Below are 21578 nucleotides of genomic sequence, written 5' to 3' on the forward strand. Positions count from 1 at the left end.
ATTCACCGATCTAAAATATATAGCTGACACCAAAAAATTGGAAGCACTACACTGTTGTCCGCTTCCCATTATATTTTAGCAAATACTTCTGCATACAACGATTGAAAATGTTTAGTAGATATCGAGCTATCAATAAAATGAGCATAGGAACAACACACAATTTTGAATGTTCCCGATTTTTTTACTCTTCTAATTTAAATATCGCGCTAAATGCAGAACTAGCTAATATAATAGTTTATAATATAACATTTTAAGTACGCGCGTGCTGATTATTCGAAAAACGTGTTTCTATATATAACAATTAGACAACGAGTCCGAGTTGTCTATGAGCGAATAGTCAACGAAGGCGAAGCCTGAGTTGACTATTCGCTCATAGACAACGAAGGCGAGTTGTTGCTAATTGTTTTAGTATACACCCTGTACCTAGATATATTAATTTCGAGAAAAATCGATACACCGAAAAAGAATTCAATTTTATACGGTCGCGCGAACGAAATTTTCCCAAGCGTGCACGATCACGAATAGACAATGGTTGAGTAGCCAATCAGAATGTAGGATTTGTAATAGACAACAGTCGGGTGTATACTAAAACTGCATAGAAACACGGGGATTTTCCCGTTGAACTTGACAGGCGAAGTAATGTAATCAGAATTTGTAATTTAATCGAATTATAATATTTGTACAAAATCTTTTTATTGAGTTATATTATAAAAAATGGGAAACACTTTTTCCTGTGTTTCTAAACAGAAACACGCGTGGATGTTTGGGAGAACTCGAAATAACGTTCGCCCTACGAGTTCGTTTTCCCACTGATTATTTCTCGTTCTCCCAAACTCCCACGTGTGTTTCTGTAACTGTATAGAAGCACGGAAAATGTTTTCTATTTCTTAAATGCTCATTGTTACCGTGAAAAATCAACTTTTACGCGCTCAAACAATAGGCAAAAAAGTTTGCATCATTGCCATTGATTCATTAATAAGACAATCGTTCATTTTTGGTTAAGATACGATCCTTTGGTGTAAATTTGAGGAGAGCTAATACAAAGTTGGCTGCTCTATTCGGATTAAGCTGACAAGTTTCAGAACCCTTCTATTCTATTTCTTTGTAACGCAAATCTGGGCCTCAATGAAAAAACTGGTTCGCCAATAATCGTGTTGCTCATCCAAATCAAGTTTATCAATTCATCATGGTAAATAACGTACTGTATTTCTCACCTCATGTAGCTACATCCACGAACTTCGGGAATGTGAATGTGTGACGTTAATTTTCCCGCAAATGAAAAAATCATATACATCCTAACCTAAAATCTACAATATAAGTTCTTTAACATATGAAGATTCGATTCAGTCAGATGTTAATTTTGATGGTCTCTCAGAACTTCTACGGTGTGTTGAAACAAATCTTCAATTGCACTATCTACGCCTTCATACCCTAAAGTAAGGAAAATAGATTTCAAATTGCAAGCTATATATAAAAAACATTTTCCAGGAAACAATCTTGCGAAATATAAGAGAAAAAATACTCCGAAAATAAACATCTTGTAAACTCAAGATATGAGTTGTCAAAAAACAAGACACAATATTCAAGGTGATATTTCGAATATTTCGAAATCACCTTGAATATTGTGTCTTGTTTTTAACAACTCATATCTTGAGTTTACAAGATGTTTATTTTCGGAGTATGTTTTCTCTTATAAGCTATATATATAGTTCTTGAACTATACATAGTTCAACGGAATAAATATTTGATGTATGTAATGCAACCACGGCCATTGCTTGATCGTATTTACAGAAAACTATCATTTCTTTACCTGGAAAATAGTTTATATCGATAACCCCAATTCGTCTGGATTTTCTTTCAACGATGACGTCAACACCAAATAGGGTTAAACGCTAACAGGAATACAAATTAAAGTTAAACTTCAGATTTTGCTGTACAGAATTGGTTTGGAGTTGCAATTTTAGAAACACGCACAAACTAACCATTCGTCTTTTAAGTATATCTACGAGTTTTTTAACGACTTTTTCGTCAGGAGGTGATTGCTTGAGTATGGGCTTTTCCAACTATAAAAAATCAAAATATGATCAGAAAACATCAGAAATATAATGAAATATGATATTCCCAGACAAAACTTTTACCTGGTTAAGAAAGGAAGAGGAGTTTGGCTTAGAGACGTCGTGGCTGTGGAAGAATATTGTTTGAAAGTCTGAAAGAAAAAATCCCGAGTCAAATAGCTTTGAGAAATTTACTGAAGTTTGAGTTCAAGCATAAGTAAAATCGACTGGTGTTAAGCAGACTGAAATACCAAAATAAGCACATCGTGTAAAATTGAAATCAATTTATTCTATTGCGTGAGAAAGTTGGTACCATCTCTGGGCCCAAAATTGGAACCATTTTTTCCCATTTAGGAATAAGCTTTTCTATTTAAGAAGTCGCGTGTAAGTACACGAAGACTGTGTATGTGGCTATGTATCTGTGATACATAAATTATCCTTATATTAACTTTTTACCTCCAGCCTGCAGATTTTTGATTGAAGGTCTTTCGCTAATGTAATGTTTGTTTCCAATAACAAAAACCTACAGAATATTTTGCAAGTGCATGAGTAATATTTTCCTTCCAATTATTAGTGCCTAAATCAGTAATAACTGTTATAGGGTATACTAAAAATGAAAGTCTTCCTTGTCTATTGTTTTATTGGTCGAGAGCATATCACGTGATAGTGACGAACCGGGCCGGCAATGCGAAAAATCACATTGATGAAAACTATTTCACATTGGGAAATAAGTTGTGCACATTTCTCAATAAGTAGAAGTTGGGTTTCAATCCTCTAGTCTTGCTTTTAGTAAACTACTAGTCTCGTTTCCACATTCAATGTTTTAAAAAATCGGTAAGTTACAAGTTAACAGGAAATGGCAACAAAAACATCAATATTTAATTCGAAAAAACATTTGAAGAATGCAGAAAATCTCGTTACAGAAATTCCACATCTTCCTTGGTCTTTGTATATCATCTTAGGACTTAGCTTTAGGAGTTTAATAGCTGGGTAGAAGCAACGTGTTGCCTAACCACTGTACCTAACTAATGAATTGTCGGCCATCTTGGCTTCTTTCTCAACTCAAAGTTTATAATGACGTCAGGTGTGAGGACGTTAAACATTACTTTAGGCCACTGCTTAAGGCCTATTTAGACTACACGACAAGTTGCATGCAATTATCATTCTGACGGATGCAAAAGAGGCTTAATTATGCCACAATCTTCATTTATATTGTTCAGGTTGGAATCTAAACTTTAAAGTGTCATGTTTGTACGTGTGCTATAGCAAACAGCAATCAAAGACGAGTCTGAAGTACATCTTAATGATTGATAAAAACTTTTATTAAAAACCTGTGTGGCCCTGAACGGGAAAAGGAATATTCAAATCTTCACCTTGTATAAAATGGCATTATGATTAACAAATTCCTGACAGACACATGGTGGGGTGATGTCTTGCAGACCTTCTTCATTGAATATAATACTCATCTGTTATGAAAAACAATTTGTTTTGGGTACTTCAAAAAAATAATATTCACATTAAAGACCAAGGTATAAGCTCAGCTTGGCTTTGAACATAATTTCATGATCATTGAAGTGTATTTACACCTTTACTTCTATATTAAACTGAAGTAGTCAGTACAGATAGACTCCGTATATTTTATAGTGGATTCACTACCTCATGGGATTCATCTGAGCCATGTGCGACATTTGTCTTGCATACTTAAATGGAAAGTTATAAACAGGCCTTAAATGCTTTGACCACAACAAGATTAAAAATGGGTTTTTTTAGTTCACAAGGCTACGATGGGAAGGTATGTGACAGTGAAGAATGGGGGGAAATATGAGAATGATGGGAGTGTAGTGACAGAAGACTGGGGTAGAGTCCATGCAGGATCTCTAATTAGGCCCTGCAATGCAAATTATTTAGTGGCTAAAGCCTGTAATATAGAGCAACTTACTAAAAGGAAACTTGATATTTGCAAGATGCAATGCTCTCATGTTGGCTTTCCTGTCTGCACTTTCAAGACTAACAAAATTGGGTATGAATGCTTCACCATCTGAAAAGCAGCAAGGAGTAAAAGCATTAATTTGAGAACATACAAGGCATGGCAAGTGCCTAATTTAGCTTTCCATACAGCGAAGACTTCAATGGTTTTCAAAGAATAAAAAGGTATGTAGATCGATAGAGCACTCCTTGACACCTAACTGGAATGACAACTGTGCATTGTGAAGATGCACAACATAGCTAACAAGGCTGGACTGAGTGCTGTACCTTCATCTTTAATTTCACACTGTCTCATAATAGGATAATAAGCAGATCTATCACTGAGAAGACGGACAGATTCTACTGGGTCAATGACCACAACTTCAGGGTGATCTGCAATGAATGTCTACAAAAAACAATATGAAAATGTTACTTTGTGCTTTGAAAACAAAAGTCATATGCTATGTTGGACATAGTTCCAAGCTCTTTTAACTTATGCCAAAATATCAATTTGCCTCACCTCAATTTTTTGGACTGCTTTAAATGCTTGTAAGTCCCCATTCTCCGCAGCAGCAATGAAATCTGTAACTTTATGAATCAGGACATCCACATGACATTCGTCTATCCATGGCTTTGATAAATCGATCTAAAATATGTCCAGGTAGCAACCAACATACAGTAAGTGACAACTGTATGCATTATTATGTGGAAATCACAAACATTTTGGTTGAATAATATAATATCCAAGGTATAGACATGAGCTGATGATGTGTCAGTGCATGTCAGGTTAAATTATGCAATGTGCTACACATTTTTATGACAAGCTGCCAATCAACTAGCAAAATGTTTGCTTGTGTAGTATAATATTTTGACACTACCTGATGATATAGTGAGCCTAATATTTGTTACCACCAGCAGGACATTGAGTAAAATTATCACAAATGTTGAGTTGCACCCATGCAGTAATATAAAATACATCAAATTTTGATATATTTTTTAAGTTCTTTGATAATCCAAAGAACTTCAATATTCCAGGGCCTTATTGTTAAGACATGTTGATTCTGATTAACAAATTATACTAGTTTCCAGATAGAGTGTCTGCTCATTTCAAAATTTTGAACAAGCAAAGCCCTTTCATCTTGAAGTTTGATTTGCATTTTTTTTATTCATCTATTAAACCAAGGGTCTTTACTTAATGGCTAAAGTCTCTTTCATAAATTTCAGGTAGTCCACAACTGTAATTTGAGTGAAACATTGTTGGCTCAGATGATATGAACAGTAAACTAGACCAAACATTCATTCGCAATAATAGTATGGCAGCTAGCAGGTGATATCAGATAACATTGATAGGTTCAGTTTAAGCACTCTTCAATGTCCACTCGTCGAAATTTTGAAAAAATGTCTATTAATCATCAAGGGTATTGCGTATTTGGCAAATAAAGACCTTTTATGACGAGGCAAAACTATGGCAAAAACGGAAATCTAGATGGATGAGGATTAGCTCGAGAATTTTGTATCGCAAATGAAACTGCGAAATAGTTAGTCCGATAATATTTTGATTGTGCTTAACGATTGTCTAGCCGTTGTTTGGAGGGGTCATTATCTAAACAAAAAATAGCTATTACCGATGGGATCAGGTGACACAGCTTTGATCCAAGTGCACGCGAGAGGGCAAAATACAACAAAGTTCTATAGTAATAATACATAAAGCATTTGAAAAGATTGAAATCGTTTAAATACCTCGATGAGTTCGAATCCAGCTTGGCTAAATAATGCGTAAAAGAGAGCATTAAACGTTAAACCTAAAAGGCAACAGGCCCGACGCATTACCATAAAAATATAAACAACACCGACTAGGTTTGATCGGCTGACCTGCATAATGTTAAGAAGCTCTCGAAATTGAGCTTGTATTTCTTCTTCTTGCTGAGCCAGAACGCCAACTTTTTCGGACTGGATAAAGATCCGGGCTCCTTTGCTACTGAAAAACTCATCAAATGCCTTTAAACATCACTAAAAGTTTGCAACTCTTCGACGATAAATATTTTTCCGGTTTTGTGATTGTCTGAATTTGGAACTTAGCTCCCCCCCCCCGATATTCTGGGGCGTGTCTTGGCATTCTTAATTTCCTAGACGTGCATGGGCGTTGATAATTGATGATTGATCCCATTTCAACTGGCGCCTTTTATCGGCGGGATTTTTATGATTTTATCTGTCCATTCTTTTTTTTCTGCTTAGCATGTTCAGAGATCAGAAGACTAGGAAGATAACAGAAAAAAACATAATAGCAGCAGGCATCTGTGTCACGACGGCGTCTTAGATATGACACATTTCGCCAGTGGCCAAGAAACAAACAGATACCAATGATGTATGATTTACTTTAGAAAAAAGACAAGAGTTGTTGTCAATCTGCAAGTTGCATGTTTGTTTATGAAATTCCTGGAGGAAACTAAACTTCCTACTCCACGGATGGTGTAAAGCCGTATTTGGATGTGACAACAAAAGCCGGAATATGAATTCAAAATATGATTCAGAATATGATTTGGATTATCAGATAAAGATTTAAAACCAATTTATCCTTTTTGAGTTTTTGGCTAATGAGTCAAATAATACAGTCAATAGACGTCACTGGTCATGTGATTGAGGCACATAAGCGTTGTGATTATGCCGTGGACGGGCAGCAACTGAGTCTTCGGCATGAAAAATTGAATGAAATTTGAGAATGTATTTTGAGTTTTGTCAATCGTCAAGGATTTCATTTTACTAAATACTAAGCTATTTTATAACAGTGGACCATTTTGTCACCAAAAATGTCCGGTAATATTGTGGGAGAATTTCTCTGGCGTTGCTAAGCAACCGCGTAGTCACAATCAGAAAAGAAGCAAGAAAGGCAGTCATGGACGCTGAAGGTCTGCATTTAAACATCGATTATGTTGGAAGTAGTGGGGTTATTTTGAGCACTGAGCAGAAGGCTGCCTTCCAGTCGTCGCTGGTTATCCTAAAAAACAACTACAAGTTTAAAAGAGTTTTGTTTTGGGGTAAAATTCTTGGGGTAAAAGATGACTATTTCATCGTCGAAGGAATTGGCAAAGATGAATTGAGAGACAGGCAGATTTTATACAGGTAAAAATGCAGTTTACAGTAGACGAATACAAGCAAATAAACCTAAAAATATAACCTACGCTTGTGGCTTTAATGTTTAAATAAATTTTGAAATTCTCTGTAGCTTTAATATGCCTGATTGTCAGATTATTGTAATAGCTAGCTACTATTCGTCAATGATCATGTTTATTAGCTGTAGTTAGCTCACATACTAGTATACAAATCTGTTACTATTATTTAAAGCATCAATGCTTCGACCCTCGAGATTGCATTTGTAATCATTTATATCATTTATATGTATATCATATATAATATCACAAAACACTAGACAGCTAGCTAGTGCATGTCAATTAACTATGTATATATATTATATAATAGTTGAAAACTGATTTGTATATGACTGTGTACATACTGTATATCTTAATAGGTACAATATTTTTTGGTGCATTTTAGTGTGGATTGTGTAAAATGGGGCATCCTGCCTCAAGTAACAGAGGAGATGAGACAAAAGTGCTCGTTTGTGAAAGGAAGATTCACAGGGGATCCTTCGTACGAATATGAACATACAGAAAGCAAGAGAAATGATGACAGAGATTCTGATCCAGACCAGGACGAAGAGACCACAGTAAGTAATTTTGCGAACACTAAACTTTAAACAGAGAGATGTTGAATATAAATATTGATAATTATTGGTCTGACCATTATTTCTTGCACCAGTTTCAGCCATTATATTTTTTTATTTGATTGATTTAAGCTAGCATTTACAGTGACAGAGTGATAGGTTGCTGATCCAATAATTTTAATGCATTTTTTGTAGGTGCTTGTAAAAGAGGAAGATAGATTAGCAACAGTAATAGCATCAATAAATTATGATGTCTCTATCGTGCCTCGGAGTGCATTCCTCAGAGCTGCAAATGGTGATATCTATGGCAACAGAAGTTTTGAAGGTTTGCTTTCTAGTTTCTGATATCATGGTCATTTTTGCGCTATATAATTGTACAGTTGGTGACATAGTGTTCCAGTTTGTCAGTAAAATGCAATTTTAAGATAAACATATATAATGATAGCTGACACTGTATATTTTCAGGACTTTCAATACCAGATGCAGGAAAACTTTGTTCTTACTTTCATTTTCGTGAACCTATTCTTCTGAATCAAAAGACTCTTCTACAAAAGGTATTTCCCCATAGTAATTTATAACTCAGCTATAGTCTGAATAGTTGACAGAAAACTGAAATATTAAGGTGGGATTTTGATCACACGACACACAGCTAATGTATATACCAATATTGTTCATTCGAAAAAATGGATATCTAAACAAAATGGTATCATAACTGGTGTTCGCCTAATCACGCACCAAATGTTCATATTTTCTGTTCTAAAGGCTTCTCTGGACAAATCTATTGATTTTTTGGATCCTATTGATGCAGATATCCCAAAAGGAGGTAAGAAATGTGTATATATCAATCTAGTGTAGGCACTGAATTGAATCAATCTATATACACTTCTATTTATTTACTACCTAACTTTGAGATCTACAGTAATTGTCCAAACAGTCCAATTCGTCTGGTTGGGCAAAATATGGTTGATATTTATAATGAAATACATTCAATTCCTCCAGGGTCATGGAGTGTCCAGTACGAGAAAGGCTGTGGTTTGGTCACCATACGTAGTCTACACTGGCTTGGTTTCATATTTTACCATGTACCAGAGACAAGAAAGTTTGGCTGTGTCTATGTTGGCACAGGGGAGAAGAATTTGGACTTACCATTCATGCTGTAAACTACTGCAGTTATCGCATATTTTACTTTTTGCACACTAATTGTTTGTCAAGTCTATTTGGAAGGTTTCATCAATAATGTAAGAATAATGTACAGTGATATATAAAAGCAAGCTCAAAGTTCATGTAAATATATACATTCTTGCTTTATGTTCACATTTTTGTTTGACAGAGTAAAAGCAACCTGTCTATGCACACAGTCAACATTCATGAAAGTCAACAAACACACAAGTTGCAACCAATTTTAGGCTTTCTCTGCAAAACAGATTTATTTTCTTAGTGTAATTGTTAGTAATAATTTTTGCAAACTGGTATTTATTCCATGTTCACAGTGACTAATTGTGGAGAGGCTAAATACCAGGTTCATTCATATATTTGGCTTGAGAATGGAGATGTAGTCAGCACATGGTCAGTGAAATAGTTTCATTTGTTCACAGCATGATGTTTAGCAGTATTAAACCATTTTCTCAGTACTTAGGTCTTTTAACACCATCATTGGTACAACTCTGTTATTGATTTTGCACATTGTTATGCCATTTGATTTTCTTTCTGAATTAGAGCAGGAGGTTTTCTCGGAATTAAACCTTTAAAATAGTAAGAAATTTAAATTTAAGCAGAAAGTTTTGTCACTCTTACTATCCTTATACCATTATGCAAATATGGCAAGCTGGGTGCAGTCAAAATAATTCATATTAATATACCTTACTGAATCAATACCAAGCTAATTATGGTAATCTTGTTAATACTAACCCATTCTTCTTGATATTTCAATTGATTTTTCCAGTTTTCTCTGCTGCTTTCTGCACACACCTGAGTAGACATAACAAGCAAATGTAAAATGGAACATATGTACACATCTGCAGAACATGTTCACACCATAGATGTACACCAAAATGTTATTATTTTTATAGCAAAATTCTATCATTTACCTGTTACTCGCCTGTTTAAAATATGTCCTTCAGGAGAAATAAACTGGGCGAGCAATAAAACATCCTACCAAGAGAACAAGGACAATCAATACCATCATTGATGCATCTTTGAATGACAATCCACTTTACATTATATTATAATTATATATACATATGTACCTTGTATGTAAATTTTAAATTTCTACTGCAAATTGGGCATCCTGACACAGCCTTCTCTATTTTAGTTTCTTCCCTTCTAACAGCATTACCTGAGATACAGCATATAAAAAACAAAATGTCCGTATTACTAAAACATTGGAAATGAAATTTAGTTGTGAAACAAGTTCAAACAACGTCACAACGATATTCTCATCTCTGGAAAACGTACGCTTTATATCGTTAAAATATGAAATACCTTGCGACGCTGGTGTAGTATAGACATATCTTTGTTTTGGAATACTCTCCAGACCAAAAAACAGCTTCGGTATAGGAGCAATGAAGTTTAATCGCCTAAAATATGGACCAAATAGGGAACGCACTCCTATTTTCGCCGCCATATTGATTTCTTTTTCATTTTTTTTCGCCAAAAATTAGTATCCCCCCCGTCCAAAGCAATTTTACTCCAAGCCATCCTAGTTTCCTATGATAAATGTGTGGTCATCATCATATGTGGCTTTAGGCTTTGAGATAATATCATGGAATATTGCATTACTTTCACAGAGCATTGTTCTACCAAACTCAGTGCAAAGCTGATAGATTGCTTCAAAGCTGCAGGACTGCAATGTGAAAGTGTTTATGAAGGGAAGAATGCGGTTTATATAGGAGCCAATTTTGAATGTCTTGTTAATAAGGTACAACATTCATTCATACTTTATAGTAGAGTTGTTATTTGAATATAATTTATATTATTTAGTTTCCTGTTTGAAATTTTCTTATTGTGTAGAATATATATTTTAATATTTAACTTGCATTCACAAATTAATTTGGGTAAATTTCAAGATGAAACTCACCCAATTACTCTTCCAATGAGCTAGCTGACATTAATTGCTACAATCTGAGACAGGAAGGATCATTGGTGTCATATATTTAATAAGTAGGAGACGGTATTACTACACATAACTTACCTTATAATTAGCTTTCTTTGGCCTAATAAATACATGATCAATTTTTTATCACTATATATATATATATAATATATATATAATATATATAATATATATATATACACCCATTTGCAAAAACGTTGGCCGCAGATAGATATATAGATAGATACTCGAAATCTAATTAGAATTGCATATATTGTGTAATATTATAGAAATCCCATGCAAATGTAATCATATGTAATTCTAATTAGACTTCGAGTATCTATCTATCTATCTATCTGCGGCCAACGTTTTTGCAAATGGGTGTATATAAATATATATATATATATATATATAATATATATAATATATATAATAAATAAATAATATATGATTGTATATTATCTGCAATCACCTAAGGTCAACATGCAGAACCTAGCTCAACAATTGTTGTCTGACCTAGTTTCAGACCAATATAGACCTTTTTCATAATGACATCAATGCGGAAAGTCTGATGTTACACAAAGTTTGATTGGCTCAATAGTTTTGTGGAGCCAATTAAATTTCATGTGACATCAGACTTCCGCGTTTGACGTCATTATAATTAAGAAAGGTCTATTATTTCGCCAGGACAGTGAAAAATATTTCCAACATTTAATCAGTACAAAATAGTTTTTATGAATTCAAAGAAAAGACTATACAATCCTTTCGTATGTGTACTGGTAAACCTATCTCCGAGTCTCCGACATCATACACGATCCTACTATGTTAGTTACCACCTTGAAATGTTGCTAAATATCTCTAAACATTTTCAGATTTTATCAGATTTTATATTTTCTGGCTCCTTCCATGCCTCTGTCATAATGTACCATGCACTTCTTGTTTGCATGATTAATTCTATACCTAATAATATTTTCAAAATATTATGAATTGTTGTCTTGTTATGAAAATTGAAAACTATATGACTGTGTTTTGAGTTTGGTCTGTATTTTCCCACTAGGCCATTGAACTTGGCATTAGGAAACCAAAAAAAGGAAAGGATATTGTGGTAGGTAATCCCATTTTATTCACAATCATGTGCACATTGATGAGCCGTATTTTTTGTACGTACAGTTAAGTGAATGCATGGTTGAGCGCTCTCCTTTAGGCGCGCTAGAATGACTTAAATGTGAATTATCCATTAGATGACTGAAAAAATGCGCTTTTATCTTTGAATTGTTACGATTTACAAAGTGTGTGCTGTTTTCATTTGTTAAATAAATACCCTAATTAAGGAATTAAGGCAAAGTAAGTTGCGCGCAGCTTTGCTAAAGACAATGTATAAAAATAAACGTGGGAACATTGAGAATTGACATAATATTAACGATTTACGAAGCGTTTATATTTTGTGTTGATTACATACCTCTTGCCCTTGGACTATTTGATATGATTTTGTTCTGCCTTCTCGGTTTTTCTCGGTGGCTTTGCGTTTGCAGTTATTGCAAAAACTGTGCGACTCGATAAAACTTTATTTGTGTATAAAACGAAAGAAATTACGGCATTTTCACAATGCTCTACACCAACGGACTTCTTGTACGCATTAATTTGACTCTGTTGTGCGGACTTGTTCTAGATTTCAAATTCGAAAACCATGACTAGACAGGCTGGCGCCAACTGCAGGCAATGGCTTCCAAAAATGTATCAAATAAAGCCAATCAACAACAAAAAATAGCTTTCGTAGTACCTTGAGTTTTTTTTTGTATTTTCATTCTATCTATAGACCACCATTTCATTTTGATTCATTCGTATTCCCCACTTTAGTTTCTCTTTGCCCCCCACTGGCCCCACATTAGTTTTTGTGAATTAGTATTTTGTTTGCCACCTTTTCTTTTGTTCTCAAAATTCGGCGGCTGAGATCTTACAGTCGCAAATTTCACCGTGTCTTATTCTTTCATCAACCGAAAATATAAACCGACAAGCTACAATAAACATACCTCATAGTCTTGTTGATGCGAATATTTCACTGTGCCGTCATGAATCTTAATTTTATATATAGCTACACACTGCTTTTAAGAAACTCTGTCTCGGCAGCACTTTACATGGCCTTTTTATAATTATGGTCTAAATTTTGCACTTTTAAGTAGTGCCACAAAATTCAGACACAGAAAATAGCATGCTTCCATGGAAAAAGGCGTTTCATGATAATCAGAAAACCGAATTTTGGCGTGTTCGAAACCTGTTTTGACTATTAAAATCGCTAATGCTATATATAGCCTTTGCGTTGTTCAATCGTTGAAAGGCTCCAGTTAATTCCATTACTAATGTCTTTATTTAGCCCGGCCACTGTATGACATTTGGTCACTGCATTACACTAGTCAGGACTGCTTTGATCCTTTAAGTTTAAACGGAATAATAATTACTGCGTATTTTGCACAATGTGATCATACTCATACCAGCAACCGGTATATGGTCTCAGGCTCAGTCATGTATTCTAAACTTTGTGACTGCACTATTCGTCTTTCTAGTCGAATTAAGACAAAAGCCCCGTTTACACTACACTCTATTTATTGGCACGGCACGGCTAAAATGGACATCCGTACCCATTTCATCTGTACTCGGCCTTTGTTTTGGTAGCCTGAACACTAATAAAATTGGGTACGGGTACCTATTTAGCCGTGCCGTGCCGATAAATTCAGTGTAGTGTAAACGGGGCTCAAGGCTTAACGTTTCACTTTTAATTTCACATCTGCATGTAGCCCTTCGGCTTCGCTGGTAATTAAATTGCTTTACAATTAATTGAATTGTCCAAATTGTCCTCGTTTGCCTCTAGATAATGCAAGAGATGTCTTCAGAATTTATTCACGACTTCGAAGGAATTGAAGATCAAGAGACATTTTTCACACCCGCAGAGAAGTCTTTGCTTGTTTATTCATGTATCATTGGTCTTACTACAAGAGCGGTGCGTTCTTCGTTCGGGGTTTAATTGTGATCAAATTTTGTTATTTTAACTTTACTGGAAGAAAGAGCTCTAGTTTTCACTCATTTTCACTTGGTAGATATCTTTGGCAAGGCACAAAGTGGAGCTTTGCGGGATTGAAGAGAGTTTAGTGGTTGCATTACAACACAGCAAACCACTAATAATCGAAGCTGTTCAAGCATTACATAACAAGGAGAAAAAAGACAGTCTATGGCAAAACATGAAAAAAAATTGGTTTGAATGTCCTGTCGATGACATTAGAGATTACTTTGGTAAATCTTCTTTCTATACTGTAAACGTTTTCGATGACAAATTGTCAGGCACCGGCCGCTCTAGTCCAATCGTTGTGGTTGACACAAAAATGTCAACAGGTTTGCGACGTTTTTGGACGCGTAATCAGAGATAGGGAGCGCTTTTCGTTATATCTTAACGGATGGAAACCTCAATGGGTGTTTCCTATGCGAGAACATTACAAAAATGTTCAGAAAAAGGTATAGAAACTGTGAAATATTTTCCAAATATAGATCATACTTGGGAAATAAGGATTGAATGTTTCTGAGTCTCGAAGAAACACTTTTTCTTGTTAGAAACAAATCTTGTTTCCGCAGCAATGTTTTCACAGGTGCATGTGTTTAACCACAAATAGTTTGGAATTTTATATTTCAAATGTCGATTACCTATAAAGAAAATTCTATGGACAAATATGACCCATTAAATACCTCGTCTCCTTACTTAGTATATACAACGCTATGCCTATAATAACTAATGTACTAATGTTTATACCTATTTGAACTGCATGAAGATCACGGCCCACGATAATATATATAACGGTCGCTTGTGTTTGTTATTATTGTAAACGAAAGACATGCCGGCATGTATATTGTTATATATTTTTCGTGTTTTTTCCCCTTTTTTTTTTCAGGCGAGGAAATTGCCTTCTATTTCGCTTGGATGTCGTATTTTAGATGGGCATTGTGCATTCCGTCTGTGTTCGGTATTTTTGTTTACTTTTGGCGAAATCCTGGTATAACGGTGGACGATAACTTTCTTCTTCCGTTGTATGCCTTGTTCATAGTTATTTGGGCGGTTTTCTTTATTGTGGTATGTAGCTCTGTCCTTGGACATTTACTTTTCACATTGGCTAATGATATGTTTGAAATAACATAAATCAATTTTTTCAGTTCGCGAATCACACTTTCTTTTAAACATATTCCCCCCGCTATCGAGTAACTGCCAATTTTCATGCATAACAAAGTGTTTTGAATCAACCCTTTCACTTCTCCTTTGAATTAGTTTCCTCTTTTTTGAGTTTTTCATTTTTATCGAAAATAATCGACAAAACGTTATCTTGAAATATACAAATCATTATTCTCAGATGGCCCCCGCCATTTTAATTTTCGTCTTGATTGTAGATATGGCGGAGACGTGAAGCGGAGTTATCGTACATCTGGAATACATACGGCTATGAAGATGCTTACGATATAAGGCCAGAGTTCAATGGCGTTATACGCGAAAGTCCTGTCACCGGAAAACCTGAGAAGTATTTCCCGCGATGGAGACGTTGGTTGAGATATCTTGTCAGCGTTATCTTCACCTTGCCAATGTTGTTCGTTGCGGTGTTGGCCATGCTGTGTTCCCTCAACCTCAATGGTTATATAAAAGATAAACACAGTCCAATATATGTCTCTGCGTTGGCTTATTACGCTGAACCCGTGAGTGCTTTGAAATATCTTATACTTCTTTGATCATGATTTTATGATATAGCTAATTTTACCGTAACCACACTGATAAAAAATCCTTTTTGGTGAATATGAATTAATTCACCTGCTCTGTTATCTTCACTCCTTTTGAATCTTTTTAAAATAATCCTCGTTTTCTAACTCCTCCCTTTTACGACTGTCTATATGTACAAGTCTTTTTATTCTTCATTTTAATGACCCCCTTTCTAATCTGTTAGTGACGTATGTCCCTTTCTAGTGTCCTCTCTTAACTTTCCTCTCTAATTATAATAGTCTCTTATAATCTTTCTTCTAATCTCTCAAATAACCTTCTTTCTAAAATAATTCTCCTCAGTGACTCTCGCTAGCACCCTATAACCCTTCCTTCTAAAGAAACATTGCATGCTTTTTTTAATCTTCTCTCTAAGAACCCTTCGGTACTAACTTGCTCTTAATGGCCTTTCTAATAACTTTCCTCTCTAATTACTGACCAATATTGGCGTGCACCTAAGTTGACTGCTGTAAAAATATAATACGGAGAACATTGACAACAATTGAAGTCATGTACAAGCATATAACACGATATATTCTTCTTCTGTAGGGTCACATATTCGCCGGTGACAGTCCCTACTATGGTTATCTCATACCAACGGTTGCTCACTCCATTGTTATAAACATTCTTAACACAATTTATAGATCAATTGCTACCCGATGTACGGATTTTGAAAATCACAGGTTTGTTATAACGTTCTGCTTGTTATATGAATAATTATAGATGACAAATATTAACCTTCCATGCACAAAAAACGCTACAGAAAGTCTATCGGTAAACAAATTTTCAATCAGTTCCAGTTAAAGTTTCAATACCCCTTCTATTTTTTGTTCCCCACGCATATGATATCAATCAATCTGACATATTTAAGAATTAGTCGCCTAAGGCGAGGTGAATATAGGCTTGCAATCACCGAGCCTGGGGCGACTAATTGTTTTAGTATAAATTTCAAGGTGTTTACAAATAATAATCAACATAATTTCATAAAGATTTATAATTACTTCAAATTTCTTAGCTGAAAAACAACAACAAAAAGCTATAGTCACCGGCCAGTGACTATCACTTCAGAGACAGTGAATCTTGATTATTCAGAATGCAGGAAAATCAATAATAGTCACCTCGAAATTTATACTAAATAGCTGTGATTGTATCATTTGCATAATATTAAAATGCGTGCATATTTCAGGAGATTAGTCAGAGTATACTAACTCTCTGCATTTCAATCTCTTTTCTTACAGAACAGAATCTGAGTGGGGTAGATCGCTTATTGTAAAGCGAGTCGCATTCGAGGCATTTGATTGCTTCCTTCCTTTATTCTACATTGCGTTTTACCAACTTGACGTTGTTAATCTCCGTCGAGAACTGCTTGGCTTGTTTGGAGGCAAGTTGTGATTTTAAACCATGATACTAATCCAGCCATGCATTGAATTAATCTGAAGGACCTGCATATAGGGCAAGCAGCGTGTTTATAGGATGTTTAGTTATGCACTTTTGTCGGTTAACTACATGAATTTTTGGATAAATTGAATCGAAAAAAAGAACGAATGGCGGATGTGGCAAAAATGCATCATCTTTTTAGTAGGATTTCAACCTATAGGCTTCTTTGGCTCAGCCAATTAGGCTGAGAAATAATTTGCCAGGGAAACCCAATTCACGGCTCTAACATCTCCCACTTTTTGTAATTAATCATTTTAATGAGTTTTAAAACAATTTGCTCATTTCCATTACTTGTTTCCAGGCGACGAGATACGGAGGCTGGTAACGGAGACAATAATCCCGTTTATAACCGAAAATGTTTCACAGTGGCGAATCAAGAGACAGTTTTGTGAGATTCACAAAATGTCTAAAGTCCAAGAACAGGTACTGGATAAAAATTACGGTCATGAAGTAGAAATACATTAAAATGGGACAAGTTTAGTTCAGTTTTTTCCCCTAGTGACATTTTATATAGCTAAGTGTAAAGTAAGTATATAAGTTAACTAAAGATGTAAACTAAATGAACTATGATTCATTTGTTAAAAAGATTGTTTGGAAAAAGATCATGTTGCTTTAACGTCAGATTATCCATACTTTTAGGCAATATCCGACTCGGTATTAGAAGAATATGATCAATTCGATGACTACTTGGAGATGGTGATGCAATTTGGGGTTCGTTTATAACATTTGAGGCGTATATAGCCAGTGGATTTCTTGTCTTCCACCATGTAAACGATTATGGTGCAAACGGTTTCTTTTCATTTTGAACAATTTACAGTACGTTACCTTGTTTGCGTCTGCCTTTCCTCTGGCGTCTGCTGTTGGCGTCGTCTTTCTCCTCATTGAGAGCCGCTCAGATATGTTTAAACTTCTCTTTATTTATCAACGACCAAAAGTTCTAAGGTAATTTTTATATATTTCAAATGCATGCATGGAATTGTAAACATCACAATGAAACTTTTCAGACGTGAACGTCAAAGACGACGTGAAAGTGGCGAGTTAATGGCGTGGCACGTCCATATTTAGGCGCATCACGCCATTTATTCGCCATTTTTACGTCGTCTTTGACGTTCACGTCCTCATGCTAAATCTCACTATTTATTGTCCATTTCAAAGCTGTTACCTTTATCTTCTCTTATCTTCTCGCCTGAGTCTTAATAGTAGAATACGCAATCAACTGAAATGAAAACGACTCAAATTACATGCCTTAAAAAACACAGATGTGTCAATTGTAGCTACATTGTTTTACCATGCAGAACGTGTGATATTGGCGTATGGTACAATGTATTGTGGTGCATGGTCGCCGTATCAATGTTAACCAACACTGTGATAATGGGATTCTCATCAGAACAGCTTGCTGAATGGTTACCGTGGATGTACGAAACTATCGAGGGAGATCAATTCATCAAGCTAGGTTATGGCAGGTACGTAGATTACATGATATCCCGAACCAATCCACTGGGGATCTTTGCTGTATCATAAATCGTTTCATCTGACAGTTTTTGTATGTTTCCTATAGGTACATAGTTGCTTGGGTCTTCGCATTTGAGCACTTTCTTATTCTGTCCGCTTTGTTTATCACGTGGTTTGTGAACAGCAAACCGAAATGGGTTCGCGTTGCCATAGCCAAGGAGAAATACGAGAAGAAGATGGAAGCACAGGAGGCAATATTATTGACAACCGAGAGAAGTCGTTCGTTACGAAATTCGAAGAAAACTCAATAATTACAGCCGTTCATTTCTGTCGCGTAGGTATTTAAACACAGTCTGCCATAAATTATGCCGAGAATAATTTTGAGGTCAACTATATTTATATTGTTTTCACGTATACACTGATTTTGGACAATCAAAACAGTAAAAACAATCACTACTGCATATAGGTGCTTTGCAATTGCTGCCATTTTGGTTGATCTTTCAAAACATATGCACAAAATCATGTTTCTGGATTTTGCTGATGACATGAGCTTCATCGACTCGTGTAAATGTTTAAAACCTTTGGTTTAACTACGCTTGTGCTTTTTTTTTCAATTTTGCTAGACTCTACTTTCTTATATACAAGAATTATTTAATTAGCAAGTAATTAGTAACTAATGAATGATACTGAAGGAATTTCAGTTATTAAGATGCATATGTCAAGTATGTCTTCTAAATATACAGTCAAAATTCATTTCTAACTTTTACTAACTTCAGCTTTCACACTCATATCAATCAATTTTCAATTGTGTTTGTCAGCTAAATTTTGACTAAAGCTGATAAATTTCTCGTCGTTGTTAAGACCAGCGAGAAGTTTCATAAAACCAGGATTCGGTTGTGCCATTTTTCTTCCTTCCTGTACAAACTCTAGTGCTTTCTCCAAAGAGAGATTCATAAACGCCATAACGTAAGCCACGACGATAGTTGATGACCGAGATTTGCCCTAAAAAAGAACTTTGTAGTTAAAAATGTCTAAAGTTATAGCATAGGAAGCCCAGACAAACGAGTTGAAGTTAATAAAAATCCGTAAAACACTTGAGATATGTGTTAAAATGAATTAAAGTATATGTAATTTGCTACAAAACTACTGTTAGATCCATTCAACGAAGCGTGAGATGACTTTGAGGTATTGAAATGAGTAAATAACACGATCTTGGCAGTCGTGTGGTCATCCCAACAATGGTATTTACCTGTTTTCTTTCATAAAGACTTATTCCAATACCTCAAAGTCATGTCTCGCTTCGTTGAATCTCGGATAACCGGGCTCGTGTAAACAGGCCCTAAGTTACGTCGCTAGTTGCATAGTCAAATGGCAGCGCCACTGGAGCACGCTACATACATGGTTCTAACAGTAGTTTTGTAGCAAATTACATACTTTAATTCATTTTAACACATATCTCAAGATTTTTATTAACTTCAACTCATTTGTCTGGGCTTCCTATGGTTATAGTCAATAGTCGTCCTCAAAATGGTGCCGTTTTTGTTCGTAGACGCAAATACACGTACGCCACTTGAGCCACCGTTTGCACTATTTCTATTTCGCTGATTGGCTAAAATAGTGAGCGCGGGATCACCTGAAGGATGCTAATTAATAATCCAACATTTCAACTATACAGTATTGAAATTTGAACACCGTTTTTTTAACATTTCTAGTGCTACATTTTTTATGATTTAATATACGCAATATTAGCTGTATTCTTGTAATTCCCTAAACGGTAAATTGACAAAGTTTTAAGACTGACAGTAAAGTTAAGACATAACTCTTAATGCTTTGTTTAAGAAGAGTTATTTCAATGAAATATTTGCATCCTACCTGAGCACAATGAACGAAAACATTGCCATTCGTTCGTGCATTGTGAATGAAAGTCATTCCGTGTATGACGTCATCAATAGGGATTTCAAACTCTGCATCATCGTCCCAGGATAATGTCAGATAATCAATATGCAGCTCCTTCACAATTTTTTTAACAGATTTCTTACAAGAAAGAGAAAACATTACAACTACTTGAAAACACAATCTGGGTTTTAAACAAAGTCCTTCAATAGCACATTACTTTTACCCCTTACTTCATACTTTGGTCCAAAGAAGTTCACCAATCCTGCGGCAACATTAAGAATATGTGTGATATGCTGATTTTGCAGAAACTCTTGGTTAATTGAGGCTCGGTAACCACCAAGATACAAACCGCCTCTTTCAGTGGTGTCATCAGTTGGTATTATAACACTGCCTAACTTATCCATAGATTGGGTGTACTCCAGTGCCTACAAATGTTCATTCAGTAATGGTTGGGGAATTAGCACCAATATATTAAAGGTAACTGTTTTAAGGCAGTAATTTTATATATAGAGCAGTAAAGAAGGCTAGGTAACGATATAAAAAGCACCAGTACCCACTGCCTGTTACTCTAGCACTGCATAATGCAGGTGTTTCATTGCTTTGATATATTATGAGGTATATTTCTTTAAAGGGTTGGTCTCTTAGAAATATTTTACTTCAGGTTGATGGGAACTTGTGTGAATTATCCAAACCCTTTCACTTACAGTGACTTACCCTCATCAAAATCTCTTTACTCTCAATGGAAGTTCTGTTGTGCTTGGAAATTTCCTTTGAACAGGTGACACACATATTTGCTCTAAATCGATTTGGGACAAACTTTACACAACTTGACTCCCCAGTGAAGTTGACATGTGTATAAAAGTTTTCTGCCATGATTGTCTGAATTTTAGCATTGGTCAGGTGGATATCTGTCTAATCAGTGATTGAAAATAAAAAGTAATTTTAAAATTCATCCACGTCATACACATATATTGCAATTAAACTTGTCACGCACTTCAATTAAACATCTCAATGACTTGTCAATAAATGTCCTATATTATCCTTGATATCCAAACACTGCATAAATGTATCAATTTACTAATTGCAACATTTTAACGCCAAAATGTCGAACTTACATGACGTTCTTCACATTTTGCGGAAATAACAATTTTGCTTTCACAATCATAACATTCGTTAGAT

At 35.2% G+C, this 21578-nt stretch overlaps 4 protein-coding genes and 1 long non-coding RNA gene across 6 annotated transcripts; 2 read left to right on the plus strand and 3 right to left on the minus strand.

Annotated features, from left to right (window-relative positions):
* Positions 1 to 770: 770 nt before the first annotated feature.
* Positions 771 to 6074, minus strand: LOC114536682 (inositol-tetrakisphosphate 1-kinase-like). Its single transcript, XM_028558034.1, has 12 exons — positions 5892 to 6074; positions 5760 to 5784; positions 4540 to 4665; positions 4308 to 4425; positions 3994 to 4092; positions 3711 to 3754; positions 3428 to 3520; positions 2511 to 2577; positions 2139 to 2206; positions 1983 to 2063; positions 1811 to 1892; positions 771 to 1431 (listed from the first exon to the last, which is right to left on the minus strand). The coding sequence occupies exons 1-12, from the start codon at positions 6008 to 6010 to the stop codon at positions 1355 to 1357; spliced, it is 999 nt and encodes a 332-aa protein (XP_028413835.1). The 5' UTR covers positions 6011 to 6074; the 3' UTR covers positions 771 to 1354.
* A 581-nt stretch (positions 6075 to 6655) lies between these two features.
* LOC114536644 (radial spoke head protein 9 homolog) lies at positions 6656 to 9257 on the plus strand. Its single transcript, XM_028557997.1, has 6 exons — positions 6656 to 7139; positions 7572 to 7743; positions 7936 to 8065; positions 8206 to 8294; positions 8503 to 8563; positions 8740 to 9257. The coding sequence occupies exons 1-6, from the start codon at positions 6913 to 6915 to the stop codon at positions 8898 to 8900; spliced, it is 840 nt and encodes a 279-aa protein (XP_028413798.1). The 5' UTR covers positions 6656 to 6912; the 3' UTR covers positions 8901 to 9257.
* Positions 9258 to 9389: 132 nt separating this feature from the next.
* Positions 9390 to 10038, minus strand: LOC114536645. Its single transcript, XR_003688471.1, has 4 exons — positions 9987 to 10038; positions 9828 to 9891; positions 9649 to 9708; positions 9390 to 9482 (listed from the first exon to the last, which is right to left on the minus strand). It is a non-coding gene; the product is annotated as an uncharacterized LOC114536645 (long non-coding RNA).
* Positions 10039 to 10459: 421 nt separating this feature from the next.
* Positions 10460 to 20602, plus strand: LOC114536685 (anoctamin-8-like). Of its 2 annotated transcripts, XM_028558037.1 has the most exons (14): positions 10460 to 10657; positions 11889 to 11936; positions 13698 to 13826; positions 13924 to 14116; positions 14767 to 14945; positions 15257 to 15556; positions 16164 to 16297; positions 16853 to 16995; positions 17353 to 17474; positions 17691 to 17762; positions 17869 to 17993; positions 18347 to 18514; positions 18610 to 18837; positions 20534 to 20602. In XM_028558037.1, exons 1-13 carry the CDS (start codon positions 10502 to 10504, stop codon positions 18812 to 18814), a joined length of 1974 nt encoding a protein of 657 aa, XP_028413838.1. In that variant the 5' UTR covers positions 10460 to 10501; the 3' UTR covers positions 18815 to 18837; positions 20534 to 20602. The 2 variants fall into 2 exon arrangements, with proteins under 2 accessions (XP_028413838.1, XP_028413837.1); XM_028558036.1 differs by lacking the exon at positions 20534 to 20602 and having other exon boundaries at positions 18610 to 19184.
* Positions 19189 to 21412, minus strand: LOC114536686 (dual specificity protein phosphatase 1B-like). The gene is made up of 5 exons (XM_028558038.1): positions 21394 to 21412; positions 21114 to 21311; positions 20630 to 20824; positions 20376 to 20537; positions 19189 to 19505 (listed from the first exon to the last, which is right to left on the minus strand). Exons 2-5 carry the CDS (start codon positions 21270 to 21272, stop codon positions 19305 to 19307), a joined length of 717 nt encoding a protein of 238 aa, XP_028413839.1. The 5' UTR covers positions 21273 to 21311; positions 21394 to 21412; the 3' UTR covers positions 19189 to 19304.
* Between the last annotated feature and the right edge of the window lie 166 nt (positions 21413 to 21578).

This window comes from Dendronephthya gigantea, unplaced genomic scaffold, assembly GCF_004324835.1.
Source record: "Dendronephthya gigantea isolate DGI-Jeju-01 unplaced genomic scaffold, DenGig_1.0 000142F, whole genome shotgun sequence".
Classification (NCBI taxonomy): domain Eukaryota; kingdom Metazoa; phylum Cnidaria; class Anthozoa; order Malacalcyonacea; family Nephtheidae; genus Dendronephthya; species Dendronephthya gigantea.